General features: G+C 55.3%; 1 protein-coding gene across 4 annotated transcripts in view; it reads left to right on the top strand.

The window, feature by feature from the left end:
• LOC111162169 (general transcription factor IIIC subunit 1) overlaps positions 1-21,156 on the top strand; it is a 69,707-nt gene that overhangs the window by 35,032 nt on the left and 13,519 nt on the right. For all 4 annotated transcript variants that reach the window (XM_022526371.1, XM_022526370.1, XM_022526369.1 and 1 more), the window contains 17 exons: positions 165-301; positions 1,343-1,496; positions 3,886-3,989; positions 5,168-5,349; positions 6,826-7,098; positions 7,357-7,502; positions 8,134-8,231; positions 8,749-8,845; positions 8,958-9,135; positions 11,742-11,883; positions 12,235-12,370; positions 12,765-12,846; positions 12,990-13,178; positions 15,012-15,169; positions 16,779-16,921; positions 18,642-18,723; positions 19,418-19,530. In XM_022526371.1, coding sequence (XP_022382079.1) covers positions 165-301; positions 1,343-1,496; positions 3,886-3,989; positions 5,168-5,349; positions 6,826-7,098; positions 7,357-7,502; positions 8,134-8,231; positions 8,749-8,845; positions 8,958-9,135; positions 11,742-11,883; positions 12,235-12,370; positions 12,765-12,846; positions 12,990-13,178; positions 15,012-15,169; positions 16,779-16,921; positions 18,642-18,723; positions 19,418-19,530 — 2,414 coding nt within the window. The remainder of the gene's footprint in view (positions 1-164; positions 302-1,342; positions 1,497-3,885; positions 3,990-5,167; positions 5,350-6,825; positions 7,099-7,356; positions 7,503-8,133; positions 8,232-8,748; positions 8,846-8,957; positions 9,136-11,741; positions 11,884-12,234; positions 12,371-12,764; positions 12,847-12,989; positions 13,179-15,011; positions 15,170-16,778; positions 16,922-18,641; positions 18,724-19,417; positions 19,531-21,156) is intronic.

The following is a 21,156-nucleotide window of genomic DNA, read 5'->3' as shown; positions in this document are numbered from 1 at the left end:
CTTCTGTCCGATATTCCCAGAGACACATGGTCCTCTTGACTCTTCCTTCCTGAAACGTGGGCATAGAAACTGCCTAAAGAGGCAAAGCACGCCCACGGGGATGGCGTCTGGCCCCCGACCGCACTGAGCCCGTTGTGTTCTCACTCTCTCGGTCCCTGTTCTAGGAGAGCGGCGGTTCTCAGAAGACAGGGAAGCATGGCCCAGGCCAAGACAAACCCCACGAAACTTACCGGCTGCTCAAACGCAGGAACCTGATCATAGAAGCCGTCACCAACCTGCGCTTAATCGAGAGCTTGTTCACGTAAGGGGCCGTCCGTCCGTCTGTCTGTGCTCACGGTGTATCTCAGGCCAGCTGGCTGTCACAAGTCATGGAAATGACCGAGCGGCTTCTGAGTCAGAAGATTCCTCTAGCTGCCCCGTGTAGGAGGGAAGGCTTAGCACTTGTTCTGGTGATTCGGAAAGTGTAGACACTGAGGAACGTCAAGGCCCTAGACGGGGGGAGATTGAGGGAGCGAGAAGTGGAAGGTGAGGGGAGGTGCAGGGCCCTTCTCTTTCCTTAGAGAAGAAACTTGGACAACTAATAACATCAGCTTACTAACTGTTCTTAGTTCTGCGTGGAGCATTTGGCTCAGATACAGTTGGATGTGAAAGCAGAAATAGAGATGTAGGTAGAGCATGTGTGTCTGGGCTGGCTCTGTGCGCTCTGTGCGCGTAGGGCCTCCTGCCCCGTGGGGGTCCTTCTAACCCACCATCACCACCGCTTCCTGGCCACATCTGGCTTCTGAGGCAGCAGCATCAGAGCCGCTCAATTAGAAGGAGCCTTGTGCTTGGCCGGTGGGCCTCATCCTAATTCTCTAACTGAGGCCTGGGGAGACTGTGTGCAGACAATCTCCCCAGGCCTCAGTTAGAGACAGTGCTGCCCTCAGTGCCATGAGAGGTTCGGCTGGGCCTTCCTCACGTCCTGCTGGCCCTGCCGTTCAGTAATCTGTGACCTGGAAATGTCCCTGCGGTCCCTTGGTAAGATCTAGAGTGGGGGCTGCACAAGGAGAGGAATCAGAAAGAGCTGCGCACCCTCCAGTCGGATCTGAGTGTCGACTGCAGGAGCCTGGTCCACCTGTCTGGGAGTTAAATGAGCATGGAGACAGGGTGAAGACAGATCTCCATTACGGCATTCAGGGTCCCCCCCCCCCGCCCCCTCAAGTCGTCCTCAGGAATCACGAGCTCCCGTTAGCTCCCCTGGGGAAGGGTCAGCACGGGAAGCTGCTGTGAGTGCCAGCTTCTCTTGAGCCGCCTTGTGATGAGATTGTTGGGAATACTAACCTCTTCTTGTGTGACACCCCAGGATCCAGAAAATGATCATGGATCAGGAGAAGCAAGAAGGCGTGTCCACCAAGTGCTGTAAGAAGTCCATCGTCCGCCTGGTGCGCAACCTGTCCGAGGAGGGCCTCCTGAGGCTGTACCGTACCACGGTCATCCAGGACGGCATCAAGAAGAAGGTGCAGGCTCCCCCGGCGCCCCCCACGCCGGCCTCCTGCTCTCGGAGGCTTCCTCGTCGGGCTCCTCTTGCCCTCGTCTGATATCACTTGTTCCACTGCTGCCAGTAACTCAGTTGCACATTGTGCCTCCTCATCTGGAGAGCAGGGGCCTTGCCGGCTTCCTGGGGAGGCTGGAAACGCAAAGGCAGGATAATGTGCTTGGATCTTGGGGCAGCGTGTGTAGGCCCGAGAGCAGGTGTCCGGCGCCCAGGCCCACCCTGAGTGACACATCAGAGTCTGGCAGAGCCTGCTGGCAGAGACTCAGCTACGGGTATCAGGTGGAAGGTGTAGACTAGGGCACCAATAATGATTTCCACGGAGATGCAAGGAAATATCCCCAAGGAATTGCCGGCGGTCACTCAGGATGCCCTGAGCACCCGTAGATCTTCTATCTTGAGTTTATCCATTTCTATGAAATTTAAGGTTGGGGGCCATTCCCATAGCAACTGGAGCTCACAGCTCTGCATGTGTCTTAAGGCGTAGAGTTTTCAGGGTCAGAGTAATTGGAGAGAGCCCCGCCGGGCCCAGGGACCAGAGGGAAGGTGCTGCAGGGACAGGCACTGGTAATTGGCTGACCCTTTTTTTTTTTTTTTTAAGATTTTATTTATTTATTTGTCAGAGAGAGAGCGAGCACAGGCAGACAGAATGGCAGGCAGAGGCAGAGGGAGAAGCAGGCTCCCCGCCAAGCAAGGAGCCCGATGTGGGACTCGATCCCAGGACGCTGGGATCATGACCCGAGCCGAAGGCAGCCGCTTAACCAACTGAGCCACCCAGGCGTCCCTTGGCTGACCCTTTTTTTGTCGCTGCATTGTAAATCTCTTCCTTAAGAAAGCTGTGCTTTGATGTGGCGTTTCCTTAATAAGCTGGCAAGGTCATTTCTGCTTTTGTACTTTATCTTATTTTTCGGTTTTGAGAAACAGAGCTGCGTGAGAAATGACTTACACCGTTTCTGCCCTTCTGGGTTGCCAGCTCTCATCATTTTCCTATCTGCTCTTTCAGTCCCCATGACCTTGCCCTTCTCCTTCCCCTGCCCCCAACCCCTGGCAGCCTGTCAATCCTCCCCTGGAGCATTCGTGGAGGGGGGTGGTCCTTGTGCTGACCCCTCTCATTGAATGGCCAAAGCCCCCACCCCTCAGCCGCAGCTCCTCAGATTTCTGAGCAGTTACTTAGGAGGGGGTGGGTGGCCTTCTCAGGACGGTGAGGAGGGCAAGAGAGTCTCCCCCAGTCCAGGAGTGGCCCGGGCATCCGCTGTGTGTCCAGCTCCTGTCGGCCCTAGTGTCCAGCAGGTGGTGTGGAGGGAGAGGGTGGGGACAGAGCGCCAGGCGTAAGCACCACAGATCCCAAGACCTCAGACACAAGGGCACCGTTGGCCTTCACTCCTGCGTCCTGCCCGTTGGGCCGTCAGGGAGCCGGCTGGCCGCTGGGCCGTTGCCCGTGGGAAATGGGAATGCATTGTATTTGCTCAGTGCGTGTAAGCGTTCCGAGGTGTTGCCTAACTGTATCTCACCAGAGCCTCGCAGAATCCCCACAAAGTTGGCAGGGTGCGGGTGAAGCGTCCCCATCCTGGTGGTACTCCCCATTCCCTGCCATCTGCCACCTCTCCCCTTGGGCCACTGTCAACATGAGGCCTGCTGGCCAGAGCCATCCATCTAGGAAACTTGACCTTGCTCTGTCCTGCCAGCAGCAGAGATGGAAGAAAGGCCTGGCTCTCCAGGGGCTGTGACCGTGATGCCTCCCATCTCTCACCCAGCCACCACCCTCGCACCCCTCTCATCTCCACCAAGCTCTTCCCTTTGTCACCCCAGATAACACGCGTGCAGTGGTCACCACCAGAACTGTTCAGCTTCAGTACCCTGGGAGAGGGAAGAGAACAAAAGAAGCTCTAAATCCTCCACCAGTTGGTTTAGATGCGGGCCTGGCAGGAGTCCCACTATGGCACTCTCAGCAAGGGGAGATTAATGAAAACTGCTTACCTTTTCCAGATGGAAGCTCTCAGGACTCGCGGGCGACTATGGGAAATTCTCAGATAGCTGCACTGGGGTAGCAGGAGCGGGCCACCAGGTAGCGGCAGAGGCCGGGGGCCAGGACAGCCCAGCCGGGGGACTGCCAGGCGGGCTGCTCTCTTTCCAGGGCAGACGTTCCTCCCCTGAGCTGAGCAGCGTGTCTCCGACGGTGGAGCTCGAGGAATTTTGATGCCAGAAATCATAATGGCCCTTTCATTTTGGTCCCAGACATCTCTTGGAAATGTTAATGAGAACAGGTGGCACCCACCGAGAAGTGAGGTGCAGAGCTAGGGCTCCCTCAGCATTTCCCCTGCCCTTCTGGGACACTCTGACCTCTCACTCCACAGGTGGATCTGGTCGTGCACCCGTCCATGGATCAGAATGACCCGCTGGTGAGAAGTGCCATCGAGCAGGTCCGTTTCCGGATCTCCAATTCCAGCACAGCAAACAGGCAAGTGGTGGCCCCCCACAGGAATCCACGGGCAAGCTGCCTGGTCTTTGTGTCCCCGCCCATAGCACTTTTTCCCTTTATACTCAGGCAAGACCAGTGTATTCACAGGTTTAGGAGCAATTTCTGGATTTTTTTTTTTTTTAAGATTTTATTTGAGAGAGAGAGAGCACAAGCTTGATAAGCAGAGGAGTGGGGGAGAGGGAGAAGCAGACTCCCCACGAGCAGGGAGCCTATAGCAAGGCTCGATTCCCAGACTCCTGGATTGTGACCTGAGCCAAAGGCAGACGCTTAACTGACTGAGCCACCCAGGTGCCCCCAATTTCTGGACTTTTAAGGGGAAAAAAAAAGTGGCCTAACGTTCTTCATTCCACTCTGCCTAATGGTGTTGGCAGAGCACTCTGACTCACGGGCCCTGTGAAGTAGGAAGATCATTCGGTCTCCTGACGGCTCACAGTGAGCCTACTTGCCTTTCTGAGGCCTTCTCTAATTTTGTCCATAAACTATCTCACGGACTGAGAAAACTCAGGGCCGGAAGAAAATTCTTAGCTGAGCTTAAACTGGATGTGGCCAATGGGCAGGCACAGGGTTCCATGGGGATCGCAGACCTTGGCTTATGTACTCGGAACTGGGTTGCTGATGGATTTCACATCAATTCTTGATATCTAGCACTTCTTTTTTTTTTTTTTTTTTTTTTTTAATATATTTTTTAAAAACATGCAAGCAGGGGTGGGGGGGTGGCAGAGGGAGAAGGAGGGTCTCTAGCAGGCTGCCTGCTGCACAGAGCCTGACACAGGGCTCGATCTCACCACCCTTTGATCATGACCTGAGCCGAAGTCACGAGTCAGATGCTTCGTGGACGGAGCCACTCCCAGGCGCCCCAGATCTCTGGCATTTCTGAAAGTGTCAGAGGACCCAGCACGTTGGCTACCTTTCTTACAAGGTAGCGGTTGGCCAGTAGGTGGGGGTGCCCTCAGCAGGTCCCCACAGCCCCTGTCACCCCCGAATGTCCAGTGACCCGATGCATTTTTTTCATTCATGTCATCTGCTTGCCTTCGACAGGCAGGGGAGGGTGAAACTCCAGGGTCCAGTGGCTGCGTCTGATTCCCGAGGGCGGACCATGCCCTCCTTCCCAGTCCTCGTTCTCCCAGCATGCTATTGATCTTGTATTTGAACTGCAGGGTGAAGGTGCCCCAGCCTCCTGCACCTCAAGAGGTTGAAGACGAAAGTCAAGGAAAAGAGGGTCCAAGCGGATCAGGAGACTCTCAGCCGAACGCTTCCTCTAAACCAGAAAGCGGACGGGTGAAGAAAACTGACGAGAAGATGGGCATCACCCAGCTGAAAAATTACAACCCTGTTATAGGTAAACAAGCGGCCCCCCGTTGGCGTCCGGCACCGCTCCCTGGGTTGTCTGCATGGCGACGTTTGAGTCACTTGCCATGCCACATTCTGGTGCGGGGCTGTAGTTGGAAGAAGCAGGTCTCAGTCACTAGCTGGGTCATGGGGGTGCTGGTACCATGGCCGCCGCTGGCCTCAGTTTCTCCATCTGCACAGTGGGCATGCTTCTTGCCCTGCATACTTCACAGGGCTGTCAGGAGGCTTGGGTGAAACTGTGCTAGGTCGTAGCTAACATGAGGATTTAGTCACAAAGGTGAGTTCCTTCTGCTCAGTGTCCTTGGGCTGGAATGTTCGCTAAGCTACAGAAAATCTGTTTCTCCTGACCTCATACCCCTCCTGGTAGTTATGGTCATTGAGGACTTTGAACATCCATATGATTTTCCCAGAGTCTGTTCTCTGACGGGGCTGCCTCCTCCCTGGGCCCCCACCAGGCCGCTCCAACGTGAACATGTGCGGGGCAAGTGCCGCAGGCCCAGGCGGGGCGGGGGTGGGGGGGCGCTTTGCAGCTTCACACCTCTCCTGGCCATAAACATGCACGTTGGCGCAGGAGGACAGAGGTGACTCGACAGGGCATAGACTGTGTCCTGGTTGGGGGCACATGGCCCCGGAGACCTGCAGTCCGAGGCAGAAGAGGCCATCTGTGTGACCTCCCTCTCTGCACATCCTGTCCTAGCAGGGCAGCCTGCCTTCCGTCTTCTGGGCTTAGGCCCTGAGAGGCTGTCCCGGGCAGGAGTAGGTGCAGCCGACCAGTGCCTGCACTTGCGCAGACAGAAGATGGTGCATGTGTCCCTCCAGCGGGCATGGGGGTGGAGGAGGGCCTCCTGGCCACTCGTCCTCTCCCCCTGCTCCTGTGGCTCCCTGCTCCCTCACCTGGCTTCTCTCCCTGGGAAAAGCCAGGCAAGACTTCATTTGTATCAACAAACAGGATGCTTTCAAAGAACCTAGAAATGGGGGTATTTTACACAGCCCCATCAAGCCGGGGCAGGTGCCCTGTGTGGAGGTTTGGCAGGCCCTCTCCAGGGATGTCCCTCTCCATCACACTCCAGCTTACCTGCTGCGCCCTCCTCCTCCCTTGCCGCACCCATCACTGCGGCCTCCCGACCCGCCTTTAAACGTGCCGGGCACATACATGTCTCCAGCACCTCGCGCTTGTCCCCGGGAGGGCATATCCCCAGGTACCTGCGTGCCTTCACCCTGCCCCCTTGAGGACCTTGCTTGTCCTCTAGGTGAAATTACGGCCCTCCTCCCCCTTCCTCACTTTGTTTTCTGATACATGATTCTAAGTATCTTGTTATTTGTGCCCTTTGCCCTGGAAAGTAAGTTCGGTGAGAGTAAGGATGTGAGCTGTCTCCCTGGCACGTGGGACATAGAGGCACTCGGTGGTTTTGGAGTGAATCGGTGGGAGTTCTCAAGCATTGCCCTCCCCGCTCTTTCACCTCAGTTCCAGGACTCGGCCGCTCTCTAGGATTTCTGCCCAAAATGCCTCGCCTGCGGGCAATACACATGTTTCTGTGGTACTTAATCTACGGGCATCCCACCAGCCGCCTGGGGGACAAGCCGGGCCTCGGCAGTACGAGGAGAAGGCAGGACCCAGGCAGGATGGGAGTCCCGCCCTCCTCCAGAAGTGACCTGGGGGCCTCCTCTGATGCCCCACCCAAGGACCGGCAAGATGGAACCATCCTGGAGACCGAAGTGGAGCTCCCCACGGAGAAAGGTGAGGTGCTCCCAAGGCAGGCACGCCCAGTGGAGTCCTGAGAGGAGTCCTAGTGCCTCCTCCTCCTGAGCATCTGAACCGGCTGAATCCCCACAGTGCCCTGATCAAAAGAAAGTCGTAATCTAGACCTTCTCAACCCTGACAAGAAGGGTTTCACCCAAGTTTGTGATGAGAGGGAGTCAGGACCTGCTGGGACTATGTCATGTCTCCGCCATGATTGGGACCTTTCCTGTGGCACTGACCCTGATTCTCTCCTAGTATATGTGGATGAAGCCTCGTGGAAACGCTACGTCCCTCCCATCCCAGTCCACAAGGACTTTGGCTTCGGCTGGGCCCTCGTCAGTGACATTCTTCTCTGCCTGCCCCTCTCCATCTTTGTTCAGATTGTGCAAGTCAGTTATAAGGTACTGATGACTCCTGGGGCTGTTGTGGGCGCTAGTCCCTCAGCTGTAGGCCAGAAAACCTATGTTCACCCAGTCAAGGGAAAATACTTCAAGACTTGCAGTTCTCTGGATGCATGGATGGAGGGTGGGAGGAAAAGATGAGATGAGATGGTTGGGTGGATGGATGGATGGGTGCATAGAAGGACAGAAGGAAGGGAGGAAGGAAGGGAGGATAGGTGATGGAGAGAGAGATGGTGGAAAGAATGGATGGATAGATGGACAGATTGGAAGCATGGATGAGTGGGTGGATAGAAGGAAGGATGGGTAGATGGATGGATAGATGGGGAGGGAGGATAGACAGGATGGATGGATAGAGATAGATAGATAAATGATTGGATAGGTGTATGGTTGCCTGGTAGGTCAAGGGAAATACTTGAAAGACGTATTCTTAGAGTTAGTGCAGTCAGACAGATTGAAAGACAGACAAGTAATTATGTTTTAACAATAAAGTATGTTTTAGAAATTTGGTAAATACAGCAAAAGGAGAAAATGGGTTCAGAGATGACTGCCCAGAAAGTGGTGCGTATATTGCGTGATTCTTGTCATTGACCCTGGACTTGAGGGTGAGCTGATCCTGAATATGACCTCTTAGGTAGATGACCTTGAGGAGTTTCTGAACGACCCTCTGAAGAAGCACACGCTGATCCGCTTCCTGCCCAGGCCCGTCCGGCAACAGCTCCTGTACAAGAGGTGAGGCTCCTGGGGTAGACGCGGACTGGCCGAGGGTCCGGCAGGCAGCCTGAAGCAAGGGCCCTGGGTGATCGTTCACCAGGAAATGGGAACAGTTCTGCCTGCCAGATCGTAAAGACACGAGGCTCTCCTTCATTCAGCGGTCCTAGGAGCCTTGTGGATAAAGCAGAGGGGCAAATGAGGTGCAGGCTGGTGAGTTTTATTACTGCATTTCAAGGTTAAAAGAACCTACAGTCTGCCGATGAAGAGCACAAGTATTGGGGAGGGGCTTCCCTTTTGCCTCCTGCATTTGGGAATCAGTTCCCCTGTAGGATCGAGGCTCCATTTCCCTGGCTGGGTGTTGGGAAGGGGCAGAATCGGGCTCTCCTCGCCAGGCCGGCCCGAGGCCAGTCCTCCAGCACCCACGAGCTGGAAGGGGGTGGCCACGAGCGAGTGGCATCCCTCAGCCGAGACACAGACCCTCTGACCACCACCGAGCGTGTGACAATTGGAACCCACCCCGCCCTCTGTTTTCCAGACGTTACATTTTTTCTGTGGTGGAGAACCTTCAGAGGCTGTGCCACATGGGGCTGCTGCAGTTCGGCCCCACGGAAAAGTTTCAGGATAAAGACCAGGTAACGTCTCTTACGCCCGAGTGAATGGCGTTCCTGATGGTTGAGAGGTTTCCGGGCGGCTGACCTGCGGCGGTTCTGAGGTTCTTTCTTCGCCCTGTCCACGTGTCTCTAGGTCTTCATTTTCTTGAAGAAGAACGCGGTCATCGTTGACACCACCATCTGTGACCCGCATTACAACCTGGCCCACAGCAGCCGGCCCTTCGAAAGGCGTCTGTACGTCCTGAACTCCATGCAGGACGTGGAGAACTACTGGTTCGATCTGCAGTGTGTCTGTCTCAACACCCCATTAGGTACTGTGGCTCTGGGTGGGACCCCGCCGCTCCCCCTGCTTCCCGGGTCATCGCCGGGGTTCCTGGTGAGAGGACCCTAGAAGCGGCTGCTGCTTTTCATACCACTCCCCGGACACCTAGAGTATCCTTGGGGCTGCCTTAGAAAGGAGGGCGGTGGGCTCTGAATGGGGGACTCCCAGACCCCCACACACATTTCACCCAGATCACTCTGCTTGGTCCTTATTCACTCGTGCATTCAGTAGGAATTTGTCGAGCACCTTGTGTCTGGCATCTCCTGGGCCTGCCCCATCACAGCCGTCCCCGCCCCAGCCAGCCGAGCCCAGAGCTGGGGATGGGCCCCACAGGCACGGCCACAGCAAGTGTTTTGTGGGAGAGACAGGAGAGGCTGGCGTGGCTGGGGGAAGAGTGGCATCTGCAGTTGGAGGAGCAGTGGGGGCGAGTCAGATGCTGGGGGCCTTGCAGAACTTGGCGCCAACTTTGTCCTAAGAGCAGGGAGAAGTCCGCCCTGCCTGCTGGGTGGGGAACGGACTGAGGGCCCGAGAGCAGAAGCCGAGCCATGACTTTTCCCTAAGAGAGAGCCATCTGCTGGTGACCATGAGGGAGGGGGGCACTTGGGAGGTATTTTGTAGGGTGTTTTGGTTTTTGTTTGTTCGGGGTTTTTTGTTTTTTATTTTGTTGTGTTTTTTGGTTTATTTGGCGAGGGAGATATTTTGGAGTTGAAGAAATGAGCAGATCAGGTGGTCGGTTGAGTTGGGTTTGGGGATAAGGCCTTAGCTTGCGTCTTCTTCCTGTCCTTGGAATATCCCCTGACCTGTGTCCACCTGGCAGCGGCCACGCCTACATCGAGCATTGACTCTTGAGAAAGCCTTTCCAGCACCTTATGCTGTCTTCTGATTTCCTTCTCGGGATTCCTTGGGCCCAGGAAATTGGACTTCCCTCCCCTGGTGTCCCAAAGTGCCTGGTACACAGTCGACGTCCCATAAATGTTGATTGACTAGATGGAGGGTGTGTGAAGGCCATAGATCCTTGCTCTGCCCTCTGAGCCAGATTCCATCTGGTCTCTTCTCGCCCCTTCTGCAAGGAGGAGGAATGGCACATCCAGTCTGCCCCTGGGAGAGGAGCCCTCTTCCCTTCCTCCTGTCAGTGCCAAAAGATCAGTCCTGAGCGTCGCTTTTTGCAAAGCAGGAGCCCCACATTTATTTGGTAGAATTACTTAGTGCTGGCAGGGTAACGAGCCCCTCTACGTAGAACCTTTAATGTGATGGGTCTGGACAGATTTTTAGACCTGTGTGTTTCATAGAAGCCTCTGGCATTCAGTGAGCTAGGCTTTTACCATTTCAGATTTTTAGAGTGCCCTAATTCCCCTGCATTTTATACCCAGATAGAAATTTGTGGACCAGTATGTTATTTGCACCAGAGTTGTTGAGGCTTGACAATTGGTGAATTTCCATCCCTTTTAGCGTTCATGAGCAGAAATGGGGGAGGCTGAGACTCTATTCATCAGGCATCGATGGTCCTTTCATTCAACAAACATTCAAGGAGTTTCTGCCCCGAGGACTGAGGGAAAAGCACCATATAACAGGCCGTGAGCATCCTTTCGAGCAGGAGGCTTGCTGAGCATGGGCGTGTGCCGGAAGCACCCAGGGAGCCCGTTGAAGCGCGGGTTCCTGGCCCTGTGCAGTGTGGGGATGACCTCCGTCTGCATTCGGACACAACAGCTAGGTGACACACAGGAGAAGCATGGCCTCAGGTCCTCCCAGGCTCATTAGGCCCCCTTGGAAGCCCTCTGTGAACTTCGCCTCTCTTCATTTCTAAGCTGGGAACAGCAGCCTCGCCCCCTTATGGGCTGAAGCCCAGCTGGAACATGGGGTCTTATGTAGACTCCGCTGAGAGCTGTGGGGTAAGGGCTCTCCTCTGCACCTTCGCCCCCAGCCAGTCCCCACCCAGGTCTGCCGTCAAGGGTGTTAGAAGACGGTCGCTGGTACCCTGTGAATCTCCGTAGCCTGCCTTTGTCTGACTCCAGCAGCAGTCGAGTGTGGTTTAGAAATTCTTGCAAGAAAGGCAGTGTTCTTTATTGTGGATTCACAGCATGTGATTTCTCAGCTATGTTAATGCACCTCTTGGGTGTGCAGGAAACATCTGGCTGCCCCCCGGGCCCCCACTGGGCCCAGGGAAACTGACCCCCCCGCCCCGCACTGAGCTCTTGGTCCCACTCCCTGCTGATACTGACCCTGCAGCCATTGCCACGTGCGTCAGTGTTCCTTCCCGCTCCCTCTGTGCGGGTGCCCGGGAGCTCCACAGGCTTCCCCGGAGGAAGGAAGCCTCGGGGCTCCTCTGCTCCTGATTCTCCACCCCTGTCGGGTTCTTCTGTTACCAGCTTACCTTCCCTGCTTAGCGGAAGTCAGCCAGAGTACAGCTCCTTCCCTCGGGGTCACCCTCTGATATCGATGAGAACGCATTCCTACGAAGAGGATGTTCTGCCAGTTTCAGAGCCCGTCCTCTAGTCGGGGAGCGGGATCTCTCTCTCAGCCACAGCCACGCGCCATGGCCGTGCAGAGCCGCCACCGCACGGTGGCGTCAGGGATGCCTGTGTCTTGTTTCCCAAGGTGTGGTGCGCTACCCGCGTGTCAGGAAGAACAGCGCGCAGGACCAGGGCCTGGATGAGGAGGGCAGTCTGCAAAAGGAGCAGGAGAGTGCCATTGACAAGCACAACCTGGAGCGCAAATGCGCCATGATGGAGTACACCACGTGCGTCCCTCCCCCACACACAAGTGTGTCCACGCACTGCCCCCAAGTGTGGGGACACGGCGCCTCGCGCCCCAGGGGCTCCAGCCCCTCTGAGTCTGGCTCCGCATGGCAGCCCGGGACTGTCCCAGGCTCTGGGATTGTGGGGCAGATTAGTGTCCATGGGCCATATTGTTCCAAAAAATCAGTTACCAAAATGTGAAAATTGGGAATTTTACCTGTCTGGCGGATTGACAAGTGCTTTGCTTCTCTTGGGTATTACTGGTAAAAGAAAAAATACCCTCGCCCATGTCTTGGGTTCCCTTTTCGATTCCCAAGAGGGGCTCTCTTTCTGCTTCTTTTCCTGCCCCTCAGGGGAAGCCGTGAAGTTGTGGATGAAGGCTTGATCCCCGGGGACGGGCTGGGAGCCGCCGGGCTTGATTCCAGTTTCTATGGGCACCTAAAGCGCAACTGGATCTGGACCAGCTACATCATCAGCAAGGCCAGGAAGGTGGGTCCTGGGGGGGGGGCGGGCACCCCTCCCCCCACCAGGAGCTGCCAGAGCTACCCATCCCTCTCCATCTCACTCGACTTGGCTCACTGCTTCTGAACTGGTAGAACAGCAGTTGACCAGAGGCCTAAATATTTATTTTCACATGTATGGTAGGTGTATCGATCTGGCCCAACCTCGGTCTTTTCAGTGCATTCTAACCGATTCTGTGACGTGAGACAGAGGTCAGACGTGAGGGAGGGCCCAGAAGCAGCCCAGCTCCTAGAGCAGCCTGTCCCCCAACCCCCAGCCCGGCCTTTGCAGAAACCTAAACAGCTCTGAGCATCTGATGCTCTGGACCCCTGGGGATTCGGGGAAGCCCCTGCTTCATTCCAGGGCTGCACTTGCCTTTTAGGAGAACACTGCTTCTGAAAATGGGCTCATGGTGAGGCTCCAGACGTTTCTGTCCAAGCGCCCATTGCCACTCAGTGCCGGAGGTACGTGTGCGGGGCGCGTTCACCCCAGAAACAGACGTGGGGCCAGCACAGGCCACGTGACTACAGACCATGGCAGGCTCTGCTGGGTCTCTGGCCCCTGCAGGGCTCGTCCTTAGACGCCCACCTCTCGTGCTTGTTTCTAGGCACCGGCAGGTTGAACATCTGGGGGGAAGCCAGAGTGGGAGCCGGGCTCTGCGCTGACCGGGAAGAGCAGTTCGAGATGGACCGAGAGCCCACGCTGGACAGGAACCGGAGAGTGAGGGGCGGACGGAGTCAGAAGCGTAAGCGGCTGAAGAGGGACCCTGGAAAGAAGATCAAGAGAAAGAGAAAAGGTTTCATGATACTCGTTTGTGTCTGCTGGGCCTTGTCTTGTACCCCCGGCCTGGAGACAGGCAGTCATGGCTCTGCGGCCACTGTGACCTCTGCCCTCAGACTCAGGGTTCTGTTTTCCCCGCCATCTGGGGGCCTCGTGCTGCGTGGTTGCCGATCTGTCCCCCGCGTCGAGCTGGCAGACAGATCTGCGAGCTCCTCATGTGCTTTCTCGGTCTTCTCCCTTGGAAACCCCTCTCACTTCATTTTTCTAACCTCACCTGAGGAAACTGGAAAGTCTTTGGCAGAAATCCTCATCACAGTGATATCATGTCATTCCCTGTGTTTGGTTTTTAATGTCTGCATGACGTTAATCAGGCCAAAGTCATATTATGTTTGCAAATTAGAGGAAAGGCTGGAGTCGGTCAGGCCTGCAGAAACTCTTCGAATCTCAGGAAGCCCTGAGGCATGTCTGATGCCATTTTGGAATCTTCACCTGGGCAAGTCTTTGTAGCAAAGGATGGCAGGAGGACAGTGAGGAGACCAGCATGTTTCTTCGACCACCTTTCCACCCTCTAAGTGGTCTGTGTGTCGTACCAACAATCTCATAGCGATAGCGCTTTCAGACAAGAACAGGATGTTTAAACGGGAACCTGGTTTTGGTGGTTTCTTTGGCTGATGTTTATACCAATAGCCTTGTGTCCATTGGAAAGGCCCCCTCAGCTCAGCCTGTCCAGATACGCATGAGATCAGTTTGGCTCACAGAGGCCTGAATTCATCACAAGGCAAAATACGGTGGTGTCCCTTGGAATCCCAAATGTTCACACCCTACTTTTCTTTTGCCTTAATTTGGAAAAACTTCCCAAGCAAATAGTCTCTTGGAATGGGCAGTAGCATATGGTGTTTACCTTGTGAAACTGCCTCCAGTGTCTCCCCGAGGGGAGGAGATATTGAAAAAACCTAGTGGCTACGAGCTCACGGTTCAGATCCCATGTCTGCTACCGACTGGGCTGTGTGACTTCGGGCAAATCACTGTATCTCACTGTGTTTCAGATTCCTCGGCTACAAAATGGGGATGACACCTGCCTCCTTTTAGGGCTGGTGCAAAGTAGTATCTTTTTTTAACGATTCTATTACTCATTGTAGAGAGAGAGAGTGTGTGTGTTCGAGGGCAGTGGGGGGAGGAGCAGAAGGAGAGGAAAGGGAGAGAATCCCAAGCAGAGTCCACGCTAAACACAGAGCCCAATGAGGGGCTTGATCCCACAACCCCGAGATCCTGACTTGAGCCCAGACCAAGAGTCAGACGCTCAACCAACTGCGCCACCCAGGCGCTCTGCGAAGTGGTATTTTTAATTATGAGTTGTCATATGTGAAAAGCTTAAAGCGGTGCTTGGCACACAGTAAATATTCCAAAACGTTGGCGCCTGGGACCGCCCTGGTGTTTTATACCCAGTCCGGTTCAGGCCTCAAGGCAACCCTGTGGGCTGTGCCTTGTTGCCACGGTGCCCCAGGGTTCAGGCAACAACATCGGAGAATGGTGGGGGCCCAGAGCGATCCCCGGATGCCCTCAGAGCGCCTAGCCCCACAGTGGGAAGAGTTGGAGATTGGCAGGCTGCATTCAGGCCTCCCGCCTGTCCCCATGAAACTTGACCAAAGGGGTAAAAAGAAAAAAATTTAAAAGATAAAAATAAAAGTATGTATGTATCTCCAGGCCCGAGTCTCATGCGGTTAGTTTATCTGGCTCCCGATGCCCTTGATCAGATGTCCCCAGCCAAGTAGGGGCCCTTCCCCTCTCCAAGGGGCAGCTCCAGACCGGTTGTTAGAGGCTCTCTCTCTTCTCCCCCTGGTACTCTCAGAAGAGTCCCCCCAGGAGAAAAGCCGCAGCCTGCGCTACCACGATGAGGCTGACCAGAGCGCGCTGCAGAGGATGACCCGGCTGCGGGTCACCTGGTCCATGCAGGAAGATGGGCTGCTCGTGCTCTGCCGCATCGCCAGCAACATCCTCAACACCAAGGTACTCAGCCCCCGGGGCCCCGTGCCTTCCTGGCCTGCACCCGCTGCATGGCGTTCCCCGCCGTGGGGAGCCCCCTTCCCCCTGTGGCCCGCAGGGCACTCCTCTCTGCTGTTAGGCCTGGCCACCGGGAGGAACATTGCCCAGAATCCTACAAACGAATACTCCCGTTTGCGCACATTTCTTTCCAGCCTCGGGCCAGCACACCCAGGTCAGGCTAACCCAGCCCAGAGTTGGTCTCTCTGTCTTTACCGGGAGTCTGGCACTTCCTGCTCCCCTTCTCCCACTCTCATCTGCCTGGAAAACTCCCCTCTTTGTCTCTCCTAACTGCTTATCATCTCTGGAAAGGCTTCGGTGGTCCTGCCAGTTGGAAGTAATTACCACATCTCACCGCGCCCCGTGGACATGGACTTTTTGGGCTGCTGCCTTTGCTTCTGGCCCTTGTTGGCCCATTGGCGCGGCTGCTTCTCACAAGGCAGAGAGGCTTGTCATTTGTTTTCATGGCTGCGGTCCCCTGCATGCTGCCAACTGCATGGGGACTGCTCGGTCACCGGATACTGAATTAGTGTGGAGTGGTGATGGTAGCCTTGGCCTGGCTCCACCCCTTCCGTGCCACCGTCCCCCACACTCACAGGTCCTCCTGGCCCGTGTCCCCGAGCCCCAACAGCTGGGGAGGAACTCACTTCCTGGCTACCATGCTCCCTCTCTCCTCCAATGTCACTACCTCCAAGAAGGCCTCGTAGCCCGAGTCAGCATCACCTTCTCACCCTCCTCCCCAGAGCGGCCTCACTGTCCTAGGCTGTCTCTTCCCGCCACTTGGCGCCATTGGGATCTTCTGAGTTTGTAGCAAGCCCTAGGGAGCATCGAGATAGCAAATGTCCAATCGCGCTGGTTCACCGAAGTCACTGGAGACCAAGTTCTGCCATCGCCTAGTACAGGGCCCCTTCTAGGTCGTAATGCCGCCAGGTGGCCTGGGTAGGGCGGCTCCCTCCGAGCCCAGTGTGTGCACCCTGTCCTCAAGCACGCTGGCCGAGAGGAGCAGCCCCGGGTGCCCTCTGCCTGCAGGCTCACTGGATCCCTTTCCTTGACCACTTTTCCCAGATGCGCTCCCCCCCCATTCCTTCCTAAATTGCAGCCCAGTCCCTTCTCCCGGGAACAAGTTAAAGATGTGTCGTTGTCCCTCCTACCTGTTCCTTCCCTCTGCAATGGCTTTTCATCGCAACACTGACGGGTTGGAGGCCCCTCCGTGCAGCTGGAGGGGCCAGCAGAGCCTGTACAGCTCAAGATCGGCAGACCCTCCTCTCACCTGCTTACGTTGTAATGGGTTCTTGGGCCACCTCCTTCCTTCAGCAAGCCCCCTTCCCTATCCAGGCTCTGCACCCAGCGCTCTCTGAGCACCTGCTACTTCCCAGAAGACATCCTCTCCCCCTGGGCTTGGCGGGTTTGGCCTACTCTTTGCTAGCAGCTCACTGGTGTGGGGCACGGAGGCGGCGGTCTGTAGATGGCGATAGTCTGGAATGAGAAGCCACAGAACGTACCTCCCGCCTCCTTTCCGTTCAGGCCGCAGGCACTGAGGAGTCTGACTCTCCATCCTGGCTTGTGTTTGCTGCAGGTGAAGGGCCCATTCGTCCCCTGGCAGGTTGTGCGGGACATCCTGCACGCCACCTTCGAAGAGTCTCTGGATAAAACCTCTCACTCGGTCGGACGGAGAGCTCGCTACATAGTCAAGAACCCACAGGCCTACCTGAACTATAAGTAAGCCTCGTTTGGACTTTCGGAACTTCGAGCCAAGGTTCCTCCTGTGCTTCTAGTTCTTTAGTCTTCTCCCTTTTGCTTAAGAGTCCACTCTGAAATCCAGAGCGCGGCCACCTGTCCGCTTGCTCAGCCGTAGCCTGTCCCAGGGTTCAGGTCTGTGATTTTTTTCAAGGGCAGGGCCTGCTTCCAGGCCCTTCCACGTATCCGGTGTCATATGGACTTGGGGCCAGCCTTGGGAAGTAGGTGCCGTTCTCCTTTGCTACCTGGGAAGAAACGGGCCATCCCAGCTAGGTGGCTTACTGATTATCCCCTCAGCAGCGGGCGGTGAGGGCAGAGGCCTCTGCGCCCACCTCATTCTCACCTGGCCAGGGCACAGCGTCATTGCCCGCCCTGTCAGACTCCTGACAGCCCCCTCCGCAGGCACGGGCTTGAGTGCAGAAGGCCAGAGACCATCCATGCAGAGGGGACACAGGGCGGGGTTGGGAAGGACCGCTTCCACCAACTGGTTGTTGCTGCCTTTTGTCGGTGGGAGAGCTTGGCTCTGTCTCAGGCCGCGGGCAGTCAGCAGAGTAGTAGAGAGGAACAGCCCAGCCCCAGATTGTGGAGAAAACTTCCCCTGGCTGGCTTTCTCAGCCTCAACAGTGTTGGCCTTTGGGGCCAGATAGCTTCGGAGCGGAGCTGTCCTATGCACTGTAGGCTGTTCAGTGGCTTTTCCGGCCTCTGCCGGCTACATGTTGCCAGTGCCGAACGCCCAGCCGTGGCAGCCAGATGTGTCTCCAGGGGTCTGCCGAGGCCAGTGGGTGAGACAGCGGGGGCCTTCCCCGTTCTAGAGTCTTAGACTCTTCTATCTAAAAGGGCTCTGGTCACCTGCTCCATGCGCCTCTTCTTTTCAGAGTGGAAACAGACCCAGAGAGAGGATCCGGGTTGGCCAGGGTGACAGGGCCTTGGCAGTGCAGTGAGTTCTGGAACTTGGGCTTCCTGGCCTTCTTCCTTGTGTCCTGCAGCAGCAGCTGGGGGATGGGAGCACGAGGGGCTATGGCCTGGCGCAGGGTGTGTGTCCACTTGGAGGTGGCTCCCTCACCTGGGAGCAGGCTGATACTACCAGTCATGGCCACCCTGGCCCACTTGGCCCAGCCCTCAGCGGATGTGTGACCTTGGGGAGCTACGTCTCCCCAAGCTCTAGAATGGGATGATAGGCTCTGTCTTGCAGGCTCTTTGTGAAGGAGTCTCCGGCTCCTCGGAACCCTGCCGACACCTGTTGCCTTTCCCTGCATTTGTTTTTGGGCAAGTCAGGCTCTCTTGTCACAGAGAGATGAAGATGTCTGTGGACATGGAGGGCTTTGACGAATAGTGAACACCGGGGCCTGGCTGGTAGTTAAAACTCACAGTATACTGTCACATAGGGCATCTTGTTTGATCCTGGCTGGATACCTGTGAGGGCAGGCAGGCGAGAGTCGCTGTTCTCAGTTTACATGTGGCAGATGGAAGCTCAGAGAAGGCAGAGGTGTGAAGCGTGAGCAGCAGCAGGCCTGACTTGAGTCAGAGTTGGCTGACCCCAGATCCTTCCTTGTTAAGAGCTGTGATCAGCCAGCAGGTGTATAAGTAAATCATACCTTGTGGTCAGCCGAAGCCAGATGTGTTAGAACAGGAGTCTTCCCCATGGTTCTGAAGACAGACTCATTACAACACCAGACCTCACGTTCGTCCTCTCTTCCTGCAGGGTTTGCCTCGCTGAGGTGTACCAGGATAAGGCACTTGTGGGAGATTTCATGAATCGGAAAGGTGACTATGAAGACCCAAAGGTAGGCCCTGTGTGGTCACTGAGCCCGTCCCACCCTGAAGGCAGGGGGTGTAGGTTCTTGTCTGGTCGTCTGGGTCCCACAGCCCCGCTGCCGGCCTTACAGATATGGACATTGTCCCTGCACGTCTGGGAAATCGGCTCAGTTCTTGGGCTTTGGCCCTCCTCTGATGGGGCTGTAGCATCTGTTCTTAGAAACCGTTAGAATTTGACACACCGCTTTGCAATTCTGTGGGGCCTTGGGCCTATTTCGTTAAGAGAATAAGGCAGCTCTTCAGAAATTCCAAACGGCTGGACGCCCCCAGAAAGCTGACAAATAGGATAGGACGTGAGTGTTTCTGAGTTCTCTGGGTGGACACGTGCAGGGACGGGAGGCTGCAAGGACAGTGGGGGACCCACAGGGTTCTTCCTGTCTGGGGCTTGGGAGGGAGGAGTGGCGGCTGGTGGGGCAAGAGTGAGGGCCAGCAGCATTCTCCTTGCCCCCAAATCCCTGGGCAGAGGGGTGTCTGTCACCTTCCCAGGTAGGCGCTCTAGGCTGGGGAGGCAGGGAGGCAGGGAGGCCGAGGAGGCCACATTCCTCAGTCCATGTTTCCGGGAGGTTGCTGCTGTGGGAGTTTGTTACAAGGTTTTCTTGATGTACCAGTGAAACCTCCCTTCGGGGAGAGAGAGCTTGACCTCTCATTCTCTCACATTGAAAGGTTTGTGCCAGTGAGTTTAAAGAATTTGTGGAGAAGCTCAAAGAGAAGTTCAGTTCGTCTCTCAAGAATCCTAATCTTGAAATCCCAGACACGCTCCAGGAGCTGTTTGCCAGGTGAGGTTCTTTCGGGAGGTTTCTGTGTGATCCTTGTGGGGCAGGCGGAAACGTCATCGGCCTCGGGCATCTCCCCTGGTCAGAGATTCCATGGCCTTACAGGTAACCCTGCCATGTTCTTGACTCTGAACCACCTCACCTCCTCTCATGGGCGATTTGAAAATGGGCAGGCCCCTGCCAACCCTAGCACCCCGTCGGGCGCCCCCTCCCTACTCCCGTGGAGGCCTTGCTGCCTTGCCCTGTCTCCCGTGGAGACCTAATCCCAGGCCTCCACAAGCCATTGGTGTGCTTTTGCTGGGATTGCTCCTTTGACATATAAAGAAACTCCAAGCTAGAAGTAGCTCACCCAAGGCCACGGTGCTTATAAGCCACAGGGCCAAGATCTGAATTTCGAGAGTGGGTCTGACTCCAGCGTCCCAGCTCTTTCCAGCTCGGCCGCTGGGCACCTGCAGAGAACATACTTGGCTTTGAGCACAGAAGCCGTGAAATGTGGAAATCTTGAGTTTTGTGAACCAGGCCTGTTTCCACGGCTTAATCCAATTGTGAAGCCCTTCTTACCACCCTCATCGAGACAGTCCCTCTGGCCACTGGATTTTTCATGAATCTCTTCCTGTAGAGGTGACGGTCATCGATCTGTTCCTGTTTGGGAACCATATGATACAGTTGCAGTCAGCTCCCTGAATTGCAGTTGGAGATCTCGTTCTTTGATTCAACCAACAAATAATTCATGTCGTGCCCACTCATGCCAGGCCTAGGGAGCAATTTATAGTCCTTTGCGGAGTTGACACCTGATACTGTTTTTTGTGTTTTGTGTTTGTTTTTGCAGCAAGCTGTTCCCCAGAACTCCAAATGGCATGGTTTATATTCAGTTTTAAAAAGCCCTTCAAATGACCCGCTTTACCTGTTTGTAATTTATAACCTTACATATTTTTAGTGAATTTATGGGGATAACTTTTAGTTATAGAAAAATACAGTTAAAATAGAGACTATTTTTAAGGAGAGTTCATGAGCTATCTGGGAGAGGATGTCTCATCCGGTTGTCACAGTTGTTTTTTTTTGTTTGTTTGTTTGTTTGTTTGTTTTTAAGATTTTATTTATGTGACACAGAGAGAGATCACAAGTAGGCGGAGAGGCAGGCAGAGAGAGAGGAGGAAGCAGGCTCCCCGCTGAGCAGAGAGCCCGATACGGGGCTCGATCCTAGGACCCTGGGATCATGACCTGAGCTGAAAGCAGAGGCTTAACCCACTGAGCCACCCAGGCGCCCCACGGCTGTAGCAGTTTTAAAACTGAATTTGAGGGGCGCCTGGGTGGCTCAGTAGGTTAAAGCCTCTGCCTTCGGCTCAGGTCATGATCCCAGGGTCCTGGGATCGAGCCCCGCATCGGGCTCTCTGCTCAGCGGGGAGCCTGCTTCCCTCTCTCTCTCTGCCTGCCTCTCTGCCTGCTTGTGATCTCTGTCTGTCAAATAAATAAATAAAATCTTAAAAAAAAAAAAAAACTGAATTTGATCTTAAGCATCCTGGCAGGCCAAGCAAAAAAGGAAATGGATCCAACTACTTTGACTGAAAATCGTTCCATTTCTGAAAAGGGGCTTTTTCCTATTAGAAAATTTCAAGAATTTACTGTTGC

This window comes from Enhydra lutris, unplaced genomic scaffold, assembly GCF_002288905.1.
Source record: "Enhydra lutris kenyoni isolate GAN:26980312 unplaced genomic scaffold, ASM228890v2 scaffoldscaffold90, whole genome shotgun sequence".
In the NCBI taxonomy this organism is placed as follows: Eukaryota; Metazoa; Chordata; class Mammalia; order Carnivora; family Mustelidae; genus Enhydra; species Enhydra lutris.
The sequence above is the reverse complement of the archived record's forward strand: the minus strand, read 5'-3'. Positions and strand labels throughout refer to the sequence as shown.